Raw genomic sequence first — 19,742 nt, forward strand, 5'->3', positions numbered from 1 at the left:
CACTTCACCATATTCAAGCCGACCAGGTCACTAATCTGCGCGAAGATATCTTGACGTACAGATTGAAATATTCCCTTACCAGTCTGGGCGAGGCAACGGGAGAGGATTTCCTCAATAAAGCCGTGAAAGCTCTGGAAAAATAGTGCGGAAAATCCTGTTAACCTCTAAATTTACACTCTTAATGGAAGCTGTCTAGTTTCTTCATGATTGCCTTCGCGAGCTTTGTTGATTCCCAGGACAATTTCAATGAAAACTTCTCTGATTGGTTGAAGGTTAGTCCAAGTCTACGGATTTCTCATTCATTACTAATAAGCCTCCAAGGCAAGGTCTGAGATTTGGACGTGCGTTCCGTTTTCGCAGGCGTTGAAACGTCGTTGTACTAATGATGTATTCCATGGATGCTAGCCAAGTAATGTTCCTTCGTAAATCATACGGCTCGCGGTTGAACGTGTTCGCGCCCGTGAACAATTTGTCGACCCTTTCCAAGACCGGTTCCGAGCAGCGATCACTCGTTCCTGGGAAGAGGAATGACGTTGCCATTGCTGGGGGCCAGATCCTTGGAGATGAATACTCCGATCATGTGGTCAAGGTGCAAGGCAATTTTTCCAGTGTTAGGGTTTTGTTTTGACAGCCACTCAACAGAATCGGAGTGGTATTATTTTGAGAGAGAGGTGAGTTACATTCAACTTCTTGGAGAAAAGCTCTAAAGCCCAATGGATGTACAGCACACTTCTGAAGTCTGACCAATGGCTCCGCGAATCACACCACGTCGAGCATGGGGTACGAGGCGCCATTAATTTTCGGCAAGTGCCCGGTACCAACATCTATGCATTGGGGCAACCCACAACCGAGGCTATCGACGAGGTGGTCCAGCGTATCAGGCGAGAACATCCATCTTCGCAAAAGGTTGTCTGGATCACTTTGCGAGAAGAGCCCATTGTTTATATCAATGGCGCCCCTTATTGCTTGCGAAGGGAAGGGTTTTCTTTGAGAAATATGAAAGGTAGACTTTTCTTTTTCTTTGAATTACTGGTACCTTTCTCATGATTGAACCAGATTATGGCGGCATTTCTGCATCTCGATTGGAGGTTTTGGAAGAAAGATTGAGAGACGACGTTATCGCGGAGCTGACTGCGTTTGGAGGGAGGTGAGGTCGTTTTCGATCAACTACAGCAGACAACCGATCCTGCGACTACAGACTTCTCCTTCACACGGAGACCACAGATGGCACAGTGGTGCCGGTGTGGGAAGAAGTTAAAAGCGAAGATGTTCTTGTCTTGAAGGACATCATGGCATCTCAGCATAGTATCGGGGATGCCATCCTCCAATACAACCGGATTCCTATCACTGCAGAGAAGCCTCCAGATTTTGCGGATCTTACTGATTTAATTGAGGTAGTGTTGCGGACGCCAATGGACGTTCCAATTGTGGTGAATTGTCAGCTCGGCCGAGGAAGGAGTACCTTAGCATCTGTATGTTTCTACTCTGCATTTTGTTCACTGATTTATCTTCAATGATTTCGATCACAGATTATACTGCTACTCATCAAACAATGGCTGCAGATACACCTATCCACCACAACCCCTCCCCCTCGACGTGGCAGGCGATCAACCTCCATGCTGTCCGCACCGAATGTAGAGTTGCCGAAGATGCGACACTCATATCAAGTAATTAACAGTAAGATATGGCACCACAGCAGTCATCAGCTAACACTCAATGACTCCCAGACCTGTTACGTGTTGTCCGCAAAGGGCCTGCGGTGAAGAGTTCGGTCGATGACGCAATTGACCAATGTTCTGCTGTCTACAACCTCAGAGAATCCATAGAGGAGTCTCGCGTACTGGCAGAACGGTCGACCGACGAGAAACAGAAACGGACTCACGTCTCAAAAGGTATTCGTTCAATACAATAAAGTTAAGATTGGTTGTTGATACAAGATATAGGCCTGCACAACCTTCGACGTTATTTCGAGCTGATTGTGTTCCAATCCTATCTGCAGTCAACTGAACCTGACACGATGGAGTCCTTCGAGAGTGTGGAGACGTTTGTCAAGAATCGCCCAGGTTTGCGTTTTGCTCGTCATTATGCTGATCACAGTACCCACTTCTTTGTCTAGTTATTAAAACTTTCGAAAAGGAGCTCCTCAGCGCCGGCTTGGATGCCCTGAAGCCCCTGGAACGCTCTACGTCCAAAGAAGGTGTTGCAAACCCAGATGAAGTCACGAAAGTGGTTGTCAACCGCTCCGGCAGCATCTTGTCTGCATCCACCATCCTGAAAAGCGATTTCTTCTCCAACTTGCAGAAAATGACACTTCCTGAGTACGATTAGAGTATCACTCCTTTTCTCTGACTGATGATGTATGCAGAAGGATCGAAGGGTCGCCAAACTTTCGCAGAGTTCCTATGGGTCTGCGCCCCATAGTTTCTGGGCAATCTCCTTCTATGGATGGAACAGATTTCGTGGTCGACGACTCCAGTAAGAAAGTATGCGGAAGGTGAGGTTTTTTTCCAAGGTCAAATATTCTTTTTCTCATTCTCAACAGTGGAATGCCGACAGTAGAGGGGTACGTACGACACTATCTTGAGGTGTTTCTTCTATGAGCTCTTTGCTTCTGCTGCGATAGATTGAAACGAGCTCTCGAACGAGTTGATGCGGGTCCAGGTGGCAAGAACATAGTTTATTGGACATCATTGCGAGAGGTATGTTAATTTACGAATTTGTAACAGCTTTTTGATCGATTTGTTGAGGAACCTGTGATATATGTCGCTGGAAGGCCGCACGTACTTCGCTTAGTCAATCGGCCCTTAGAGAATCTTGAGTAAAACCATTTCATTAGAAGCCTGCCCGAAACAGTTAATCGCCTTCACAGAGCTACGGGTGTCACAACCGCGATGGTGGAAGGGATGGAAGCGAGCTTTAAGAAAGATGTGTTGCGCGAATTGCGTGAAGGAAACGGCAGGATTCTCTTGCATGATGAAGTGGAAGAACGACCTGGAGCCTTCTCAATCATACCTATCTGGGAGATAGTCTCGGAAGATGAAATTCTCACTCCTAGAGATGTATTCCAACACATTGCAAAGGAAGGATATCGGGTAAGGAACATACCTTTCGAACGAAGTCCAGTTACTGACTACTTCTCAGATTGACTACGGTCGTGTCGCCATCGTAGGCCGTCATTTTTAGATTCGTATTTATGTGCTCATGAATTGAAGACTGACGAGCAAGCACCCCTTCCTGGCGCACTCTTCCAACTCCTCAACCGCATAAGATCAGGTATCTCAGAAGCAGGCGATTTCGTGTTCAATTGTCAGATGGGCCGGGGCCGGACGACAACGGGCATGGTTGCTGCGTGTTTGGTAGCATCGACGATGAAATTCGGAGAGCAGCAGAACGACAAAGTGGCCGAAGACCTCGCCACGGAGATATACGACCCAATGGATGGCCCATCGGAAGAAGAAGCCTATCTTGCGGGTATGTTCAGGCTTTGAGCGATATTGAATCATTCCCTGACAACCCTGCGAAGGCGAGTACAAGACAATCTTGCAACTTGTTGGGATTCTCTCGCATGGGAAGGTCGCCAAACGGATGACGGACCGTGCAATCGACTTGATGCAAGATGTCCAGAATCTTCGCAAGGCAATATACGAGTATTATCTGTCCTCCCTTGATTGTTATGCATAACCTCAAAGATCTTTCATAGTTACAAGCTCAAGGCAGAAGCCTGCGAGAAGGGTAGTGCTAAAGGGCGCCAACTTGTCAACATCACCGTGAATTATCTGTGCGTTGTTCAGTTTCGAGCACTTTTGCGTTTTTACATCATGCTTATCTCGCGGTCAGATATCGCTACGGCACACTCATCGTCTTTGCCAACTACCTCATAGAGATGCGGGAAAAGCAGGGGTTCGGTGTCACCTTCCCAGAATGGCTCCATGAACACCGTGAAATCACCAAACTTCTTGAACGGAGGTCTCTCGACTAGTGTCAATTTTTCGGAAATTGACATGATCGTCATCAAGTAATCTTGTACATTTGTTACTGTAGCATCCACCCCAAAGTTCTAGCTGCAAAGTTCGTGACTTGTGCGAAGGTTATGTGTGAGGCGTCGAAATCATGACATATACAGAGGGTATATATACGCCGTCCAAATTCAAAAAATGGCACGAACTAAGCCTCCACCAATCGCGGCACCTATGAAACATGAAGATGATATACCGATAGAACCTAGGTAACTCACCAGCACCAAAACCAACACCGCCAGCCGCAGCTTGACCCATCTAAAAGACCACATGCCATCAATTTCAAGTCGGTGTTGTTACGGCTAACATGACGGACCGTATTTCCATATTTCCCAAACCTGCTCTTCTTCTCCTCTGTACCCTCTTTCTCCTGTAGACCCAATGAATTTACACCCTGCCCTGCTGGTGGTGGCACATCGGAGCCATGAAGCGCGGCACCGAAAGGCTTATAGGGCTTTCTAGCCGGAACCGCAGCAGCTGCAGCCGGTGCAATCCTCTCAACGTAGCTTGCTGGAAACATCGCTTGTTTGCCATTGAATTTTCCCACCCACCAGTCTGCATTCGTCTCTTCGACAATCTCGATAATGTCGCCGGAGGAAAATGACAAGTCGTTGGGATCCTTGAATTGATGTCAACACCACCCCCCCTTGATGAGCACAAACGTGACTGCGCTACTCACCTGTCCATTCTCATTGTAGGGCCACAATGCCTTTGCTTGTTTCACACCCGGCGCTACGGGAGCAGCTCGGGGCGCAAGTGGCATTCTTGCGATACCATTTGTGATCTGGGTGACGCCATGATTTGAATTCGGGAGCTTTGTGAGGATGGCAGATGCATCTGCCTGGGATATATAGGCATGGGATGCGAGAAACTGTACGTTTTGCTCGACCTGCGAGACGACGTGGGCCAATAGTGCAGCAGCTTGAGAGTCTTGAGGAGACATGGGGATATGTGGCTGTGTTGGACAGTTCTCTAAAAATTACCACGATGCCCTCTGTAAATCTGGTCAACGCTGTTCCAACATTTGTTTCTCTAGAAGAACATAAAACTCTCGTTGCATCCACTCCAGCATCTTTCAATGACATCCCTCCAGTTCTCCGACACAAAGAAGACAACGTCGTAGTCACCTTGAATCCCCCTCTCGATGCTTTTGATGGTGCAACAGGCACCCTCTATGTCCTGACCAGGTTAGCACAACTCTTTTTAATTTCTTGCCTCACCATTAACCCATCAATCGTCCAGTGTACTCGTTTTTATGTCTTCTGCTGGTCATGGCTTCCAGATTGAGTATCCAGCTATCACCCTACATGCTGTTTCACGCGCAGATTCACGACCATCTATCTACTGTCAACTCGACGAAGCCTATGGACGGGATGTAGCGGCATCAAATGAGGACGAAGATGACATGCGCGAACTTAACATAGTTCCTCAAAATGCCGATTCGCGTACGTTTCCAATTTTTTAAGGTACGCACAATCTAATCTTTTCGGATAGTCGATCCTATCTTTGAGGCTCTTTCCCAATGCGCGGCCCTTCATCCAGACAAGCTCTCCGATGAAGATGATCCGGATGATGCCTTCATTGATGCCGATGGCTCAAACTTTGAGGTCTTTACCGGAGACGAAGATCAGGAACTCAGCGAAGTCGGGAGGGTGCGCAGCGCTTTTATCAACGATTCTCGATATGCGCCATACTAGACCCTTTTTTTTCTGTTTTCCCCACCGTGTGTAGGCGGCCCTCGCTCACTTGGAATCTATCATTGACTATCCGGCATCTCATGATCATTCGAATAGCACAGCGGACGACGTGGAAGGGAGTGACAAAGATGCCGAAGCCCAGACGATTGAGCCGGAGACGAAGCAGTTACAGTAATACAAAGGACAATGGGTGTATCTAAAAGACGAACTCCCCCGCAGCGTAGGATGTGCAAATCATTAACTTGACTTTTGACCGAATAATCCAGTGCTCAGCTTAGGGATACTCGCCGCCAATGTGGTCGGTGATGGATTATTGAAGGTCGGCAATGGACCCCAATCAAATGCAGCTGCTGGTGTTGGCGAGAACCCTGGGGTTCTTTTCAAGGGAACCGAGCCGTGCTTTTTGGTACCGCTCCCTGCGCCTCTCCTACCTGGAAGAGTCGGAGACGGGTTGAAATGGTCCTCTGGAAGTGTCCAATCTCCCAATTGCGTCTGAGGGGTAGACAGTGGAGAAAACAATGCTCCGCTCAAAGGAGTTTGGAATGCGAACATGGCGGAAGAAGAAGCTTTCTGAGGCGTCTTGAACACAGTTGGCGGAGAAGATGCCAAGGCGGCCGTATTGTTTAGCAATGGCTCCTTGCGAACAGACAAGAGCGCTCGTTTGAGCCTTTGGGCAGAACGTTCTGCATTCAATGCCGCCGCCGTCGTGACCGCAACATTTGGAGTGACGTTGTATGGTCGTTTGGAAATGGCATCAGGAAGACGACTGTCCCTTGTTTCGGGATCGCAGAACTTGCCATGTAGATTGAGCTTTGCTATGCGAGCCCCCAATTTGGCAACGTCGTTGGCCTGCTGTTGGATCGCGACGTCGATGTTCCGGTAAGTACGATTGATAGTGTCTAATGACGGTACTCTGTGCATAGAACTCAGTTACCATCAGTGAAGATATAATTCTTTCTGTACCTGAAACTTAATTTTCCTGTTGAAGACTCCGATAGTTTCTTTTTCGAAGCTTGCAAGTGTGATTCGAGTTTTTGGATACGATCTCGGAGAGTCTGTTACAGTCAATACAACTTCCCAGGGTTGGCAGGAATCGTCACACTTACCCGAATACTCCTTCGAAGTTGAGTTTGCGTTTCACTGTGTTCAGGACCTAGAGTCCTCGCTCTCAGCATCTTAGAAAATTCGCTATCGTTCTTCGCTTTGTTGAAGCGGGTAATTTCTTCTCGCCTGGTCCCAGCTTTGAAGAGTTTAAAACAGGCTTAACAAAAACGGTTTAAATACAGACCTTTAAGCATGCTACTTTGAAGCTCACGAAGAGCGAGCATTTCCTGTTCTTTGAGTTCCTTCAAAAAGACAAGATCCTCTTGATATTGTAACGAAATTTGACTGAACTGGTTGGCGTCGCCTAAATTCCATTTGGTCGAGTCACTGAGATCGGACTTCTTCCGTAAACCACCTGCCGACTTGCTCAGTTCCGCTCGCTTCTGCGTGACAGCCTGAGCACGAAGACGAAACTACAACCAGAATGTCAACCAATTCGAGGTGTTTTTGCATGAATACTCACTTGCTCTAGTTCCTTCTGGATGGTATTCACGAGGAGCGCACACTCCTTTTGCATTCCTTCTTCCATCTTAGCGACGTCGGACTGTACAGGGGGTTTGGGAGGGGTGAATGGTGTAGGAAGTGGTGATGCGGTAACAGGAGCTTTTGGGGCAAATAGACCAGGAGTTTGGGAACTAGCTTGCACGGGGAAGAGACCCTGCCCTGATTGCGTTGAGCCTTGTGTGCTAATCATGTTTGTAGAGAGTGGTTTCATGTGGGGAGCTTGGGTTGGAGGGGGCACTTTCGCTCCGAAGATATTATCGAGGAGGTTAGAAGGGGCCGGATGCACGGGGTGACTAAATGCCACTCGAGGCGCTGGCTGACTGGAAATCGCGCTCTGGGGAGCAAAAGCAGACACATTGAAGCCTATGGAGGCTGGTAAAGAAAATGGAGATACCGAACTCGTGACGGATGATGAGGAACCAAAAAACGCAGGTGTAGACGCAGGTCGCACAGTCCCGTCTTGGCCCGCAGGTGCTCTGGGCTTCCCGAATAAGGTTGGAGAAGATGAGACCAAAGGAGGGAGAATTGCAGGTGTTGCAGAAGAGACCACAGGGGTAAGAACTGGCGTGATGGTTACAGGGAGGGTAGCCGCAGCTAAAATGAGTTCGTCTGAGATTGGCGTTGCCTTGATGCTTCCAAACGACGATAAGAGTGGTGGGGTCTTTATCCTTTTGCTGGAGGGCTGACCGTCTGAACTTGAATCCGCCGGCAACTGATCAGAGCTGATGTGTAGGACACCGAAGACTGGTTTGGGAGACACCGGGGGTCTTGGTGTGGTCTGGTCGTCATCGTCATTTCCGGACACAGGGGCACTTGCAAGCGGCGAACTTCGCGTCGGACGTGTACTGGGCTTACCGAGCCCCAGTCCAAAAGTTGTTTGTAAGGTGGTAGAACTGACTGCTGTAGATGACGCAGGGCTTGGGCTAGATAAAGGTCTGCTTTCCTTCACTGGCGTTCCCGGTGGTGTTGTACTGGGCGCTCGGATATTCCTTGTAGCCGGTCCGTCTTTGTGCAAGGCGTGTGGAGGAAGAGTTACTTCAATAGCTGGAACTTCAGGCTGAGGAGTCGCAGAAGGAGACCGAGATTCGGGCAAAGGTACTGTGGTAGGCACAGGAGAGGGAGAATGTTCACTTCCTTCAGATTCGCTACTCTGTCCTTCGGAATGTTCGTCGTCCTCGTAAGAGCCATCGGAGCTTGAGCCAAAACTCTCCGACAGGAACGACCTATCATCGTCGCCGTCTTGAACATCTTCCTCGACGTTTTCTCCACGTGACATCATTTCACCTCCACTTGTATCAGCGCCGACTTCAACAAAGGAACTTCCAGCGGAAGAGATGTTTCCTAATGATGGCTCTTGAGCGACGGTCTCTGGTGAGCCCGATGTTTTTTTCGCGTCTTCCGCCGTATTCTTTTCTGCGCCCTCCGTGGCACCTGTTTCCGCGGCATTCTCGGGAATGTCTTGCTTTACGTTGTCCTTTGAAATTGCAGGAGAAGCAAAGGCGGGAGTGATTGGTGGAGTGACCGCATCTTTAGTTTTGTTGCTATCCGCCGAATCAGACGTTATACTACTGTTTGAGCCCAAGATGCCTGGAGTTTTGAAAGCGGTGGTGGCCTCCTGAGGACGAGCAGCATTTTGGACGTCGTTGTCCCCAATTTTCAGTAAGTCCGAGAATGACTTCTTTGGTCCCGCAAACATGCCAAAACCCGAAGTTGTTCCACTAAATGCACCAAATCCTCCAGATTCATTAATCTTAGCTGGTGATGGCGATGGAGGGGTAGCTGGAGCAAACGAAGATTTGTTGGCGCCTCCGATGAGAGATGGAGACCCAAAGGCCGGTGCACTAGATGGTCCTGCAGGGCTTATAGAAGGTTTTGTTGCTGTGCTCAAGTTGGAAAACACAGAAACTGGGGCGGGTTTTGTCTCGCCAGGACTCTTGAAAAATGGGGAGGTCTTGGAGGTGCTGTCACTGCCGAAAGCTCCGAAGCCTGATGCTGGACGGAATGCAGCTGGTGACGTCTTGATATTAGCGAATGCACCAGAAGTGGCAGCTGGAACGCTACTTTTGAACGCAAGAGGGGGCGGTGAATTGTTATCCAAAGCAAAGCTTGGTTTGTCATTGGAGGAAGGTTCAGGCGATAGATCGGGGGAAGAAATTGGTGCCTTAGTAGGGCTGCTAAAGGCAGCCGAAGCCGCCACCTGAGAAGTGGACGCAATTGGCGTAGTGAAAGTGTTTCCTGAACCAGATGTAGATGCACCAAAAGCTGAGGTACTGCTACCAAAGGGAGACGCAGGCTTTTCAGTGGAAAATGCGCTCGACAAAGCAGCAGTCTTTGTGGCTTCCCCAAAGGCTGTGGGCGTGTTGGACGCAAAGGCGCTGTATCCACCGCCAGCAAGCGACGGTGCAAAGGCTCCACCACTTCCGCTCTCCGTCCCTTTTTGCGTTGCCCCAGAAAATGCTGCCGGCGCGGCAGAGGCGAAAGCACTAAACCCCCTTCCAGCGCTAGAAGAAGCAGATGAGAGGGTGGGTTGAGATACCTGACCAAATCCTGATTGCCCAAAACCAGATTGTCCGAAGCCAGATTGTCCGAAACCAGATTGTCCGAAACCGGATTGCCCAAAACCAGATTGTTTTGTCAAGGCGGGGGACGACCCACCGCTCAATGACGATCCAAAAGCAGATATAGGTTCAGCTGGCTTTTCTGTGTTTAGATTGTTTGCCGATTGAAGTTTGCTAAAGGCGCCGAATCCAACAGCTGGCTTCACAGGTCCTCCAAATCCAGAAGCAGGTTGCGCACCAGGTTGAGACGCCGGGGACGTTGAAAACGACCCAAAAATACCGCCACCTGGCTTTGCACTCGACTGGGATTCAGTGGATCCCAAGGAAAGTCCACCAAATGAAGGAGTTGCGTCTGACATCGATGCTTCTCGTGTTATACTACTACTACTGGACGGAAAACCAGAAGGCACAGCAATCGAAGAATTATTGTTCGCCGAGCTGCCCTGTTCAAATGAACTTGTACCACTTGGAGCGAATGCTGATAGACCACTTCCATACCCCCCAAAGCTAGAAGAGAGGTTTGGGTTGGACGACCCACTGAAACCAGAACCTGCGCTCTGCTTGGTGTTAAATCCTGAAAATGCACCAAAGGAAGTCTGGCCAAAGGCAGGAGAGGCTTGCGACGGGACTTGACCAAAGGCAGAGGTTGGTTGTCCGAATGCAGGGGGTTGTATGAAAGCCGAAGGAGATTTCTGTTCGAACGCGGCAGGCGGCCCAAATGAACTAGTTGTTGCTTGACCAAAGACGGAAGCAACAGGTTTCGGGGGATGGTTCTCTTCCGTCGACATCGAAGCGTCTGTTTGACCGAAGTCCGACGCTTGACTTTGTGACCCCTGGTTAACGAGAACACCAGCAGCCAAACTTGATGGCGTGACCATCAATGGGTAGGGCTTTGAGCTATCCATGTACCATCCTTGCAGTGTCCCATCGTTAAGGTACGCGTACATGATAGGGGAGCCAGTGCTGGAATCTGTAAGATCGGCATTGAGGGCAAGCAACATAGTGTCCTCCATTGACTTATCCAGCGGCAAACTTATAGGGTTATCTTGCGATTGCTGATACCATTGGCTTCCACCGTGGGCTAAGACCTCCAGGTCCACTGACGACCTGTCACAAACTATTAAGAGTGATTTTGCATCGTCCACATTCGTTGCATCTCCATCCCATCTTGGCAAAAATAGCGTATAGGCACTTTGTAATGGTCGGTCTGAGATGGGAAAAGGATGCGTGGGGGCGTAGTACACTGCCGAGGAAGACTTGGTGTCCAGGGCAATGATGTGGTGTGATGGGCCAGCTGGTGAGGAATAGCTTGTTCGGAAAGTATGACCGGGCCCTAGCCAATCGAGTGATACAAGATTCGCGTCCGCCGTAGGTGGGATGTGTTTATGAGGGCTGGATCTGTTGACCAAAGAGTACGTCAAGATATCGCCGGTCTGCAAGCCGATTGCAAGGTGTTTGCCCTTGGGAGACCAAGAAACTGACGGTCACATTAGACACAAAAAAGAGGAACAGAAAGGAAGCATACGAACTAGCCATGGGATTCGGGCTGGAACCATCCGCAACCCAGCCGCCTTGTAACTGTAGCCCCATATTCAGCAGCTGCACCATGCCATCCCCAAGCACGGCTACGATATCAACCAGATTGGACTCTGTTCCTGGATTTGGCAGGATTTGGCGAAGAGGACCAGACTGGAGTTGCGAAATGACTAGAGGAGCAACGATCCCAGAACCTGGACAAAGTAATGCGTTTGCATCATATACTAACACTGAGCCCGTCTCGAGTCCGACCACCAAATGCGTGTCACGGCAAGCAAATACAACAATATTTGGTCTACCCTGCAATATAGGTAGTGTTCGCTTTGGATGCAACAGATTTTCGCCGCCTTCTTTCGCCGTCTTGCAGGTCGAGCGTAAGTCATCAAGAGTTGAAAAGATAAGCTCTGAGTGTTGATAATTAAATGTCAGAATACTTATCGCAATACAAGGCACAAACCAAATGAAGAGTTGTTGGACTTGACCCCAACAAACCATCCTTTGGCATTTGTAATGGCGAGCAGGCTGTAGTGGGTTGAAGGCTCGGGGTTAATGGCTCGGGATAGCGATAGTCGAGTGTGTTTGTTCAACAAGCGAAATGATGGATACTGTCATGATGAAAATTAGGGAAGAAAAGAAGAGTAGAATAAACACACATTGAAACCGTCTGACGGACAATCCTTGGGTGTTGGCTCAATTTGTATTTGAGACTGATTGGGACGGACTAAAGGCGTCAACGTATTCATGTTGGAATGAGTTGGGTCTCGTTCAGCAATCGTGAACGCAACTCGGCGCGTCGGAGTCGTTGTGCAAGAGTCACCTAAGTAATTCGAAAGGTGCTTGTTGCTCTATAGCACGTGATGGACTTATTGACCCTGATGTTGCCGTCTGTTTATGTGCAACCATATCCGATATCCAGGTCCCATCATGACAGCCTCGGCACCTCCTTACACACACATCTTCTCCCAAACAAAGCAGAACGTAGAGTTTTTGATTTCCCAAAAACAGTTATCTCAGAATGATGGTCAAGATATTCTGAACAAGCTTTCTGCAGCATTTGAAACTCCCAGCAGCGACAAGTCAGCGCCGTCTCCGATCTTGTCGCGAGCTAGAGCACTTTGGGGATTTAACGAAGCCAGACAGGTGAGGTTTCGCTTTTCACACTCCGGTTGAGGTGAGTAGTCATGGACGTCAAACAGGACCCAAACGATCTTTCCTTCCGGGCTGGTGATATCATCGACCTCATTGAAGACAAAAATCCGGACTGGTGGACAGGTCGGTGCAATGGGAAGGAGGGAGTATTCCCTTCCTCGTATGTGGAGAAATTGCCGAGGGTGACCACTCCCCCTCGCTCAAATCCCTTCCCCTACCAAGAGAAATTCCCAGTGACACCCGTTGTCCCAGCTCCGCTGCCACCATACCCTCCACCAAGCCAGTACCAAGGACCGCCAAACCAGTATCAGGCGCCACCAAATCCATATTATCAAGGTTCGGGTCAAGGTAATCCGTATCCCCAATATGGGGCGCCCCCTCCGCCTTCCAGGCCAAGCACCGTTATTGTGGAACAACAGCAACCTCCGAAGAAACATAAGTTCGGTGGAAGTTTAGGAAACACGGTCCGTCCATGTTTTGCATGTTATTCCCCTTGGCTCAGCGTATGAAATAGCTGGCACATTCAGCCGCAGGTGGTGTAGGATTTGGAGCAGGTGTGTTCCATTCAGATCTGTCTAAAAAGACTCATGACATATGCCCTACAGGGTCTGCAATTGGCGGAGGTATCATTGACGCATTGTTCTGATATCCAGACCCAGATTTGGTTGACAATAGAAGTGTTCGTACGTCTGTCCTCATGTCGCGATTTTCGTTCTAACCTCCATTTCACAAGACTTTTATCCTTACCATAAGTTTCAGCCGCGGAAGTCGTCTCAAATACTTAGAAGCAAACCCGCTTGTACTCGAAGACTAAAGGAGGTAAATTTTAGTTGTACATAAATTTGTAATTGATAACTATTGAACTCTCACACGTCTTGGTGCAAGACTATCAGAATGACCATAAATATCCCGCAAATTCCGAAGGATGCTATCGACAAACTCTATGAGGAACCAAAAACTTGCATAAAGCGCTTGCCGAAACACCTCGCTACCTTAGAGCGTATGTGTTTGTGTCCATCCCTCATAACAATGAAATCTTTTGCCAATGGAACCAAGTTCTGCGCCTTGATTACTTTTTACACCCGTCGAGCAAGCCTCTGCCGGTCTGGTGCTTTTTTGTAATCAAGAGGGATATCCACGCGTCCTTCTGACAACTCGGTCGAAGGCGACGAGGACACGCTAGTCAGACCGCGTTTCTTCATAAAAGTGGATGAGACGGATCAGGATCTCGTTGCAACGGCTGTGAGTATCATTTTACAGGTAATGACTTTGACTTGAGGTCTGTATCACAGTTATCGAGAAGCTCAAGACGAAGTCCAGGACCCTCGAAAGTCACCTTTGAGGCTGGTTCCCGAAATTGGGCATTTTCCGGTTTTCAGTCCGTCGCATTTTTGGCGAAACCTGTCCAAATTGCACCTGGCCTTCGCCAACTTTGTCCGGACTTTGGGAACAGGCCTATCTATGCGCAACATTCATCGCGATGACTCGAACCCAGGACCTCCCACACACCACCATGCTATCTACAACTTGACCGACAGCCCACACGTCAATACTTGTCCGTTTGAGATTTGGCCTGACGTCTAGCCGCGAAGACCTGTCAAGACTTTGGATCCGGCTATTTCGCTCGCAATGTCCAATTCCTGTCCGAATGGCGCCTGGCCTAACTGTTTTTTTATTTTAAAATCGTCCGGAATAGAGACCAGCCTCCAAGGGGACTTTCGGGGGTCCTCGAAGTCCTCGGTGGATGAAATATGCATACAATCGGCGTCCTTCCACCATTCACCTTGCTTCTAAAACTCTTTGTGACGCCAATTGTTGCCCTCCTGTCCCAGCCAAAACTCTCTGAAGGAGAGGTCGCACACATTTTGATTCAGTGTCATCCCAAGTTTGTCTGAACACGGAGACATTCAGAGTGAAGACTGGCCTTCTGATGACGAGTTCTATGTAAGTACAATTATTTTCCTCTGTTCTTGTCTAAGTCAAATGCAGTCATCATAACAAAAACGTCTAGTGATTCTGTCGTACATACCTTCGCCAGCATCGTACCGAATGCATCCATCAAAAGCCAAGCTTACAGACAAGTATCTTGGTGAGCGGGCTCATGTTTCCATCACTTGCACACGCTCATGCGTTATCTAGAAATAAAATTTGCCGAAATCGCGTATGCCAGGCCAAGGTCATACGAACGATATGCTCCAGCCTCCAGGACAGTGTTGACTTGACCCCTTTGACCTGGTCAACAAACAGGGTCAAGTCAATGGGTCAGTCAATAAAGGTCAAACAGGTCAAAGTCACGCCATTGGAATTTATGTAAGTCAATTAGAGTAGGTCTGTACCTCAGTGTACCTGAGTTAGTAACGGTATGTCGGTACTTAATGTTGTGAGGAAAATCTCATTGACTGGCATTTTCAACAATCTACCAAGTCCCGAATGACATCCTGTAGGTCAATTGAAGAATATCGCGGATGTTGAATTAGGATTGAGTACAACAAGTACAAATATGGCGTCTATTTAAGCAACAGCAGTGGCATCCCCCATCGATTGTGTACTCTCTCCTCTTTAACTTGACAATTCAACGGCAAAACCGGGTTTCACTCCCACATCACTCGTATCCCAGCAAGACGGTTACTGTCTCGCTCCAATTCTTTGACTCTAAGCTCTGTCTGCGTCAGCATCCGTTCTCTGCGAAATGGCACTCCATTCTGGTTCTGTCTTCTGCGACGGATCTTCTCGCAAACGAGCTAGACAAATTTCCGAAACGCCTCTCCAAGATCCTACTCCTTGGGAATATCATCCTACGTACGGCATCGTTCATCTCGCGGGTTGTACTGTCTGCAATGCCTACACCACCCACCTAGTCGAGGCTGAACGACAGTCATCCTTCCAACTCGCCTTGAAAGATCGTGATCGCAAGCACGATCTTTATTTTTTTGATGGCGTAAGCGAAGGTCGTCGTCGCCAGCGCGATGACAACGAGTACCTCTATGAAGAGCGGGAGCGCTATAGAGATGAACGCAACGAGGCTTTGGAAGAGATGTCGCGGTACAAGGCCGAATGTCACTCTATCCGCGTAGAACTTCGCTTGTTGACGAGCCGGCTTAATTCGACACAAGATGAATGTGCTGTCCTTCGCCGTTCCTTGGAAAATACAAGTAAGAATCTAAAGGTGGATCAAGCTCACCGATCCTCGACGATGGAAGGAGTGGAAATGGATGCTATGCCTTCATGCCCACAGGATTCTTCACCTCGATCCAATCCCACACATACTCCGACTTTGGCCTCCCCACCCAAGAAAGAAGTGACATCAGATCCTAACCTCGATGGACCTATTTCGGGCCGTCCTCAGAGCTCGTCCGCTTCTCGAGGTCACTCCACGTATGCCGCAGTGGCTTCCTCTCAACATTCCGTTACACCGACGACGGCAACAATTCCGAAGCGACCAAAGGTTTCTCTCTTAGATCATCGTGTTGCTAATTTGCCTCCAAGGCCAAATGCTCCTCTTTCACATATTGATTCCAGGCTCACGACGGCGGAAATCGCGAACGGCCATCAAGCTGCTCGCGACCCAAAGACCGTTGGCCAACTACAGACGCTGATGATCGCTGCTCACAAACCAGGCAACGATGGGGCACTTGCAAGAATCAAAGCGTTGTGTGCCGAGGCTCACTCGACACCTCGAGAGAATAAGACAGAACTTCAGAAATACCTCTTGTCCAACTGGCGCAATCCAAACCTATTCACAGAATCTGCTCGCATCGTACCTCTTGTCCCAGCTAAAATGAACCCACGGATGGACGATCCCGTTGAAACGTGGTTTGCATATCTTAGTACCCACCAAGGATCGTGGCCGCGCGGTGTTCGCAGAGACTCTCGCAACCGTCCCTGCATGTCTGACCTCAAGGCTAGCCGCACCGTCGCTCGGCTTCGACCAGATGTTGATTCTACCGGAAGTGTCGCTTCTCGCTCAGAATTTTTGGCATGCGTCACCGAGCTATTTTCCACGCCTGGGGTCTATAAAAAGTATATCGAACAAAATGGTTTGACAGTTGCTCCAGCTGTATCCTATCGCCCATATCCTGGCTTCACACCTATAACACTTGATGGTGTTATCCGCCACTTTGCTGATTGCGGAGTCACGGTGGAAGCTGCTGCTGAAGAGTTTGAGCCTTGGTCGCGGAGTTATCTAGCTGCTACTCCTAGTCCGAATGGCTTTCGAGCTAACGAAAGTGGTACCTGATAACGATCGATGAGGTATCTTCTCGGTTGGCACTTTTCTCCCCACAGCTGGTTCACCGAACGAAACTGTATTATATCTCTTCCTAAGTATCAATTTGTACAATCTGTAGGATATTGATGATTGGTAGAATGTTCCAGGAATGAATACACTCTGTTGAGTCATAGTGCAATGGACCAGAACGAAGAGCTTGTGTGTTTGTCGAACGATGGGAGAAAGAAAGTCAACTTTCTGTAATCAAATATGTGTCACCCCGATCTCATACCGTGATCTTCACTCCAATCACCCGGTTCCTCAACGAAATATGCTCACTGACTAGCACACCTTCAAGCATGGCATCGCTCTTTAAACATCTCCGGGTTCATCAGATATTCGGGGCGAACACCGACGTTGGGAAGACAATCTTGACAACCGCTCTGGTTCTTGCATCCGCGTCAAGAAAAATTCCTGTCCATTATCTCAAACCTATCAGTACAGGACCGCTAGAGGAAGCCGATGACCAGTGAATGTCTTGAATTATGCGTTGTTAAACCATCACTAACTAGCCTAGCCACGTCAAACGCTATGGCCGGCATGAAGGAAGTCTCATTTCTGCCGAATGTTTATTTCGCTATAAAGAGCCAATTAGCCCCCATCTTGCCGCAAAATTGTCTTCTGGAGATGAGCTAAACTTTGTGGGTATTTTGGTAGAATAATTTCTTTGAGCAATTTGCTGACAATCCTCCAGCCCTCTGACGAGACATTCATTAATGCCATCGCGAATCGTATTCGAAGATGCGCGGCAAACATCAGAGAGCCCGCACACATGTACGTAGAGACTGCAGGAGGTGAGAGTTACTTCGTTGTGAGTTATTCACACCTTTGGTTGTGAAGTTGGTTGACATCCATCTTATTTAGGCATCCACAGTCCCACCGTCTCGGGCACAACCCAAGTAGATTGTTACCGGCCCCTCTTTCTGCCAACTATCCTGGTTGGAGATTCAAAACTTGGCGGAATATCCACGACCATTGCATCATATGAGTCACTTCTTTTGCGCGGATATATCATTGATGCCATCGTAGTCTTCCGAGACCACTACTATCGAAACTGGGAATATCTGAATCCATATTTTCTAGAGCGTGGTGTGGAACTTTTTGTGGTCGATCCACCACCACCCATCCCGACTGACCCGTCGAAAAACCTCACAATCACTGAAAACTACTATCAATCAATTATCTCTTCAGAAAAAGAGGATGGAATGGCTGCTATTATGAATCATCTTGATACCAAGCACAAAAATCGCCTCAACGAATTGGAATTCATGCCTAGACGTACCCTCGACACCATCTGGTGGCCCTTCGTTCAACACGGTTCTATACAAAAGGAGGAAAATGTGACTGTAATAGACAGCGCTCACTCCGATTTTTTCAGTGTAACAAGACAAAATGCTTTGCACGACAAATCAGTGAACGAAAGCGTTTTAGCTCCAGAGTTTGATGGTTCTGCATCTTGGTGGACGCAAACCTTTGGACACGCTCACCCGGCCCTAACACTGGCAGCTGCAAGGGCTAGTGGTCGCTACGGTCATGTCATGTTTCCCGAACATATTCACCTCCCCGCATTGAAACTAGCTGAGCGCCTCGTTCACGGCGGTCCCGGAAAAGGCTGGGCTTCGCGTGCTTTTTTTTCGGATAACGGCTCAACCGGAATGGAGGTGGCCCTGAAGATGGCCTTAAGAGCCTTCTCCGTCCGACACAAGCACGAATTGGAGGGCAGAAAGAAAAAGGAACTAGGCGTTTTGGGATTGAAGGGAAGTTATCACGGTGACACGATTGGAGCTATGGACGCCTGTGAGGAGGGCGTTTACACATGTGAATGGCACAACGCGAGAGGTTACTGGTTTGAGCCTCCAACTGTCGGAATAAGGGATGGAGTTGTTACCATTTCTATCCCGCCTGCATTTTCTGCATCCACGCGCGGACACGATATGAAAGCAGAATCCCTCTCTTGGGTTTATGACATCGAGGCTCGCTTGCGCTCCCCCCTTGCTTTGATGTATGGATCTTTTATCCAACAAACCATGAAAAAACTTGAGCAAGATGGCCCAAAGTTAGCTGCCCTTGTCCTTGAGCCTCTTGTTATGGGAGCTGGAGGAATGATCTTTGTCGACCCCCTCTTCCAACGAGTCTTGATTGATGTGGTACGAGGAAGACGCTCAGGGCCTTCGTCCGAGTGGTCAGGATTGCCTGTTATCTTCGATGAAGTGTTTGTTGGGCTCCAGCGTATTGGAATGGAAAGTACCAGTGCTCTGCTGGGTGTTCATCCTGACATCTCCGTGAACGCAAAGATCTTGACAGGCGGTCTCGTCCCCTTAGCAGTGACTTTGGCTTCAAACTCCATTTTTCAAGCCTTCTTGAGTGGTAACAAGGCGGATGCTTTGTTGCACGGGCACTCCTATACCGCCCACCCCATTGGATGCGAGGTGGCAAACGAAACGCTTTCATTGATCGATAAAGTCACAGCCAGTGACAACTGGAAAGCTGCTCAAGCGAAATGGGATAAGCCTGATGGAAGTCTGGGAAAGGTTTGGAGTTTGTGGGATCCCGTTTTTGTCACGGAGCTCTCCAAACTTGAGAGGGTTGAAGAAGTTATGACAATGGGATGTGTATTATCCATTCATTTGAAGGACGCATCTGCTGGTGAGATTCCTTTTATTCCGTACGCTTGAACAATTTCTCAAGTGTAACAGGCTATTCCTCTGATTCTGCCCGGGCGTTGTTGGAACCACTCAAACGTTGCGTGGATATAGGTCCAGAATTCTCATCTGCTCCTGGCGGTGCGCCATTTGGGATTCATTTTAGGACACTAGGAAATGTCGCCTACTTTATGACGAGTCTCAATACATCGCCTTCGGTTATTAGTTCTGTAGAGGACAGAATTTGGCAGGCCATAGCAGAGTAAATT

General features: G+C 48.7%; 6 protein-coding genes across 6 annotated transcripts; 4 read left to right on the forward strand and 2 right to left on the reverse strand.

Moving 5' to 3' along the window:
• Positions 1-4,147: 4,147 nt before the first annotated feature.
• Positions 4,148-4,959, reverse strand: LACBIDRAFT_297231 (uncharacterized protein; the record flags this gene model as incomplete). The annotated part of the gene is made up of 4 exons (XM_001880913.1): positions 4,148-4,188; positions 4,235-4,274; positions 4,333-4,635; positions 4,696-4,959. The coding sequence occupies 4 exons, from the start codon at positions 4,957-4,959 to the stop codon at positions 4,148-4,150; spliced, it is 648 nt and encodes a 215-aa protein (XP_001880948.1).
• A 44-nt stretch (positions 4,960-5,003) lies between these two features.
• On the forward strand, positions 5,004-5,888 carry LACBIDRAFT_297232 (uncharacterized protein; the record flags this gene model as incomplete). Its single annotated transcript, XM_001880689.1, has 4 exons — positions 5,004-5,203; positions 5,259-5,461; positions 5,511-5,668; positions 5,748-5,888. The coding sequence occupies 4 exons, from the start codon at positions 5,004-5,006 to the stop codon at positions 5,886-5,888; spliced, it is 702 nt and encodes a 233-aa protein (XP_001880724.1).
• A 21-nt stretch (positions 5,889-5,909) lies between these two features.
• LACBIDRAFT_294237 (uncharacterized protein) lies at positions 5,910-12,158 on the reverse strand (the record flags this gene model as incomplete). The annotated part of the gene is made up of 9 exons (XM_001880914.1): positions 5,910-5,986; positions 6,145-6,626; positions 6,820-6,853; positions 7,002-7,230; positions 7,281-11,356; positions 11,409-11,609; positions 11,645-11,715; positions 11,908-12,020; positions 12,069-12,158. 9 exons carry the CDS (start codon positions 12,156-12,158, stop codon positions 5,910-5,912), a joined length of 5,373 nt encoding a protein of 1,790 aa, XP_001880949.1.
• A 181-nt stretch (positions 12,159-12,339) lies between these two features.
• LACBIDRAFT_326986 (uncharacterized protein) lies at positions 12,340-13,210 on the forward strand (the record flags this gene model as incomplete). Its single annotated transcript, XM_001880690.1, has 4 exons — positions 12,340-12,555; positions 12,612-13,028; positions 13,079-13,118; positions 13,170-13,210. The coding sequence occupies 4 exons, from the start codon at positions 12,340-12,342 to the stop codon at positions 13,208-13,210; spliced, it is 714 nt and encodes a 237-aa protein (XP_001880725.1).
• Positions 13,211-15,253: 2,043 nt separating this feature from the next.
• Positions 15,254-16,801, forward strand: LACBIDRAFT_297235 (uncharacterized protein; the record flags this gene model as incomplete). Its single annotated transcript, XM_001880691.1, has 1 exon — positions 15,254-16,801. The coding sequence occupies one exon, from the start codon at positions 15,254-15,256 to the stop codon at positions 16,799-16,801; it is 1,548 nt and encodes a 515-aa protein (XP_001880726.1).
• A 329-nt stretch (positions 16,802-17,130) lies between these two features.
• Positions 17,131-19,739, forward strand: LACBIDRAFT_190389 (uncharacterized protein; the record flags this gene model as incomplete). Its single annotated transcript, XM_001880692.1, has 6 exons — positions 17,131-17,300; positions 17,349-17,447; positions 17,504-17,625; positions 17,696-19,477; positions 19,528-19,572; positions 19,594-19,739. 6 exons carry the CDS (start codon positions 17,131-17,133, stop codon positions 19,737-19,739), a joined length of 2,364 nt encoding a protein of 787 aa, XP_001880727.1.
• Between the last annotated feature and the right edge of the window lie 3 nt (positions 19,740-19,742).

The sequence above is a fragment of the Laccaria bicolor genome, genomic scaffold, assembly GCF_000143565.1.
Source record: "Laccaria bicolor S238N-H82 LACBIscaffold_11 genomic scaffold, whole genome shotgun sequence".
In the NCBI taxonomy this organism is placed as follows: Eukaryota; Fungi; Basidiomycota; class Agaricomycetes; order Agaricales; family Hydnangiaceae; genus Laccaria; species Laccaria bicolor.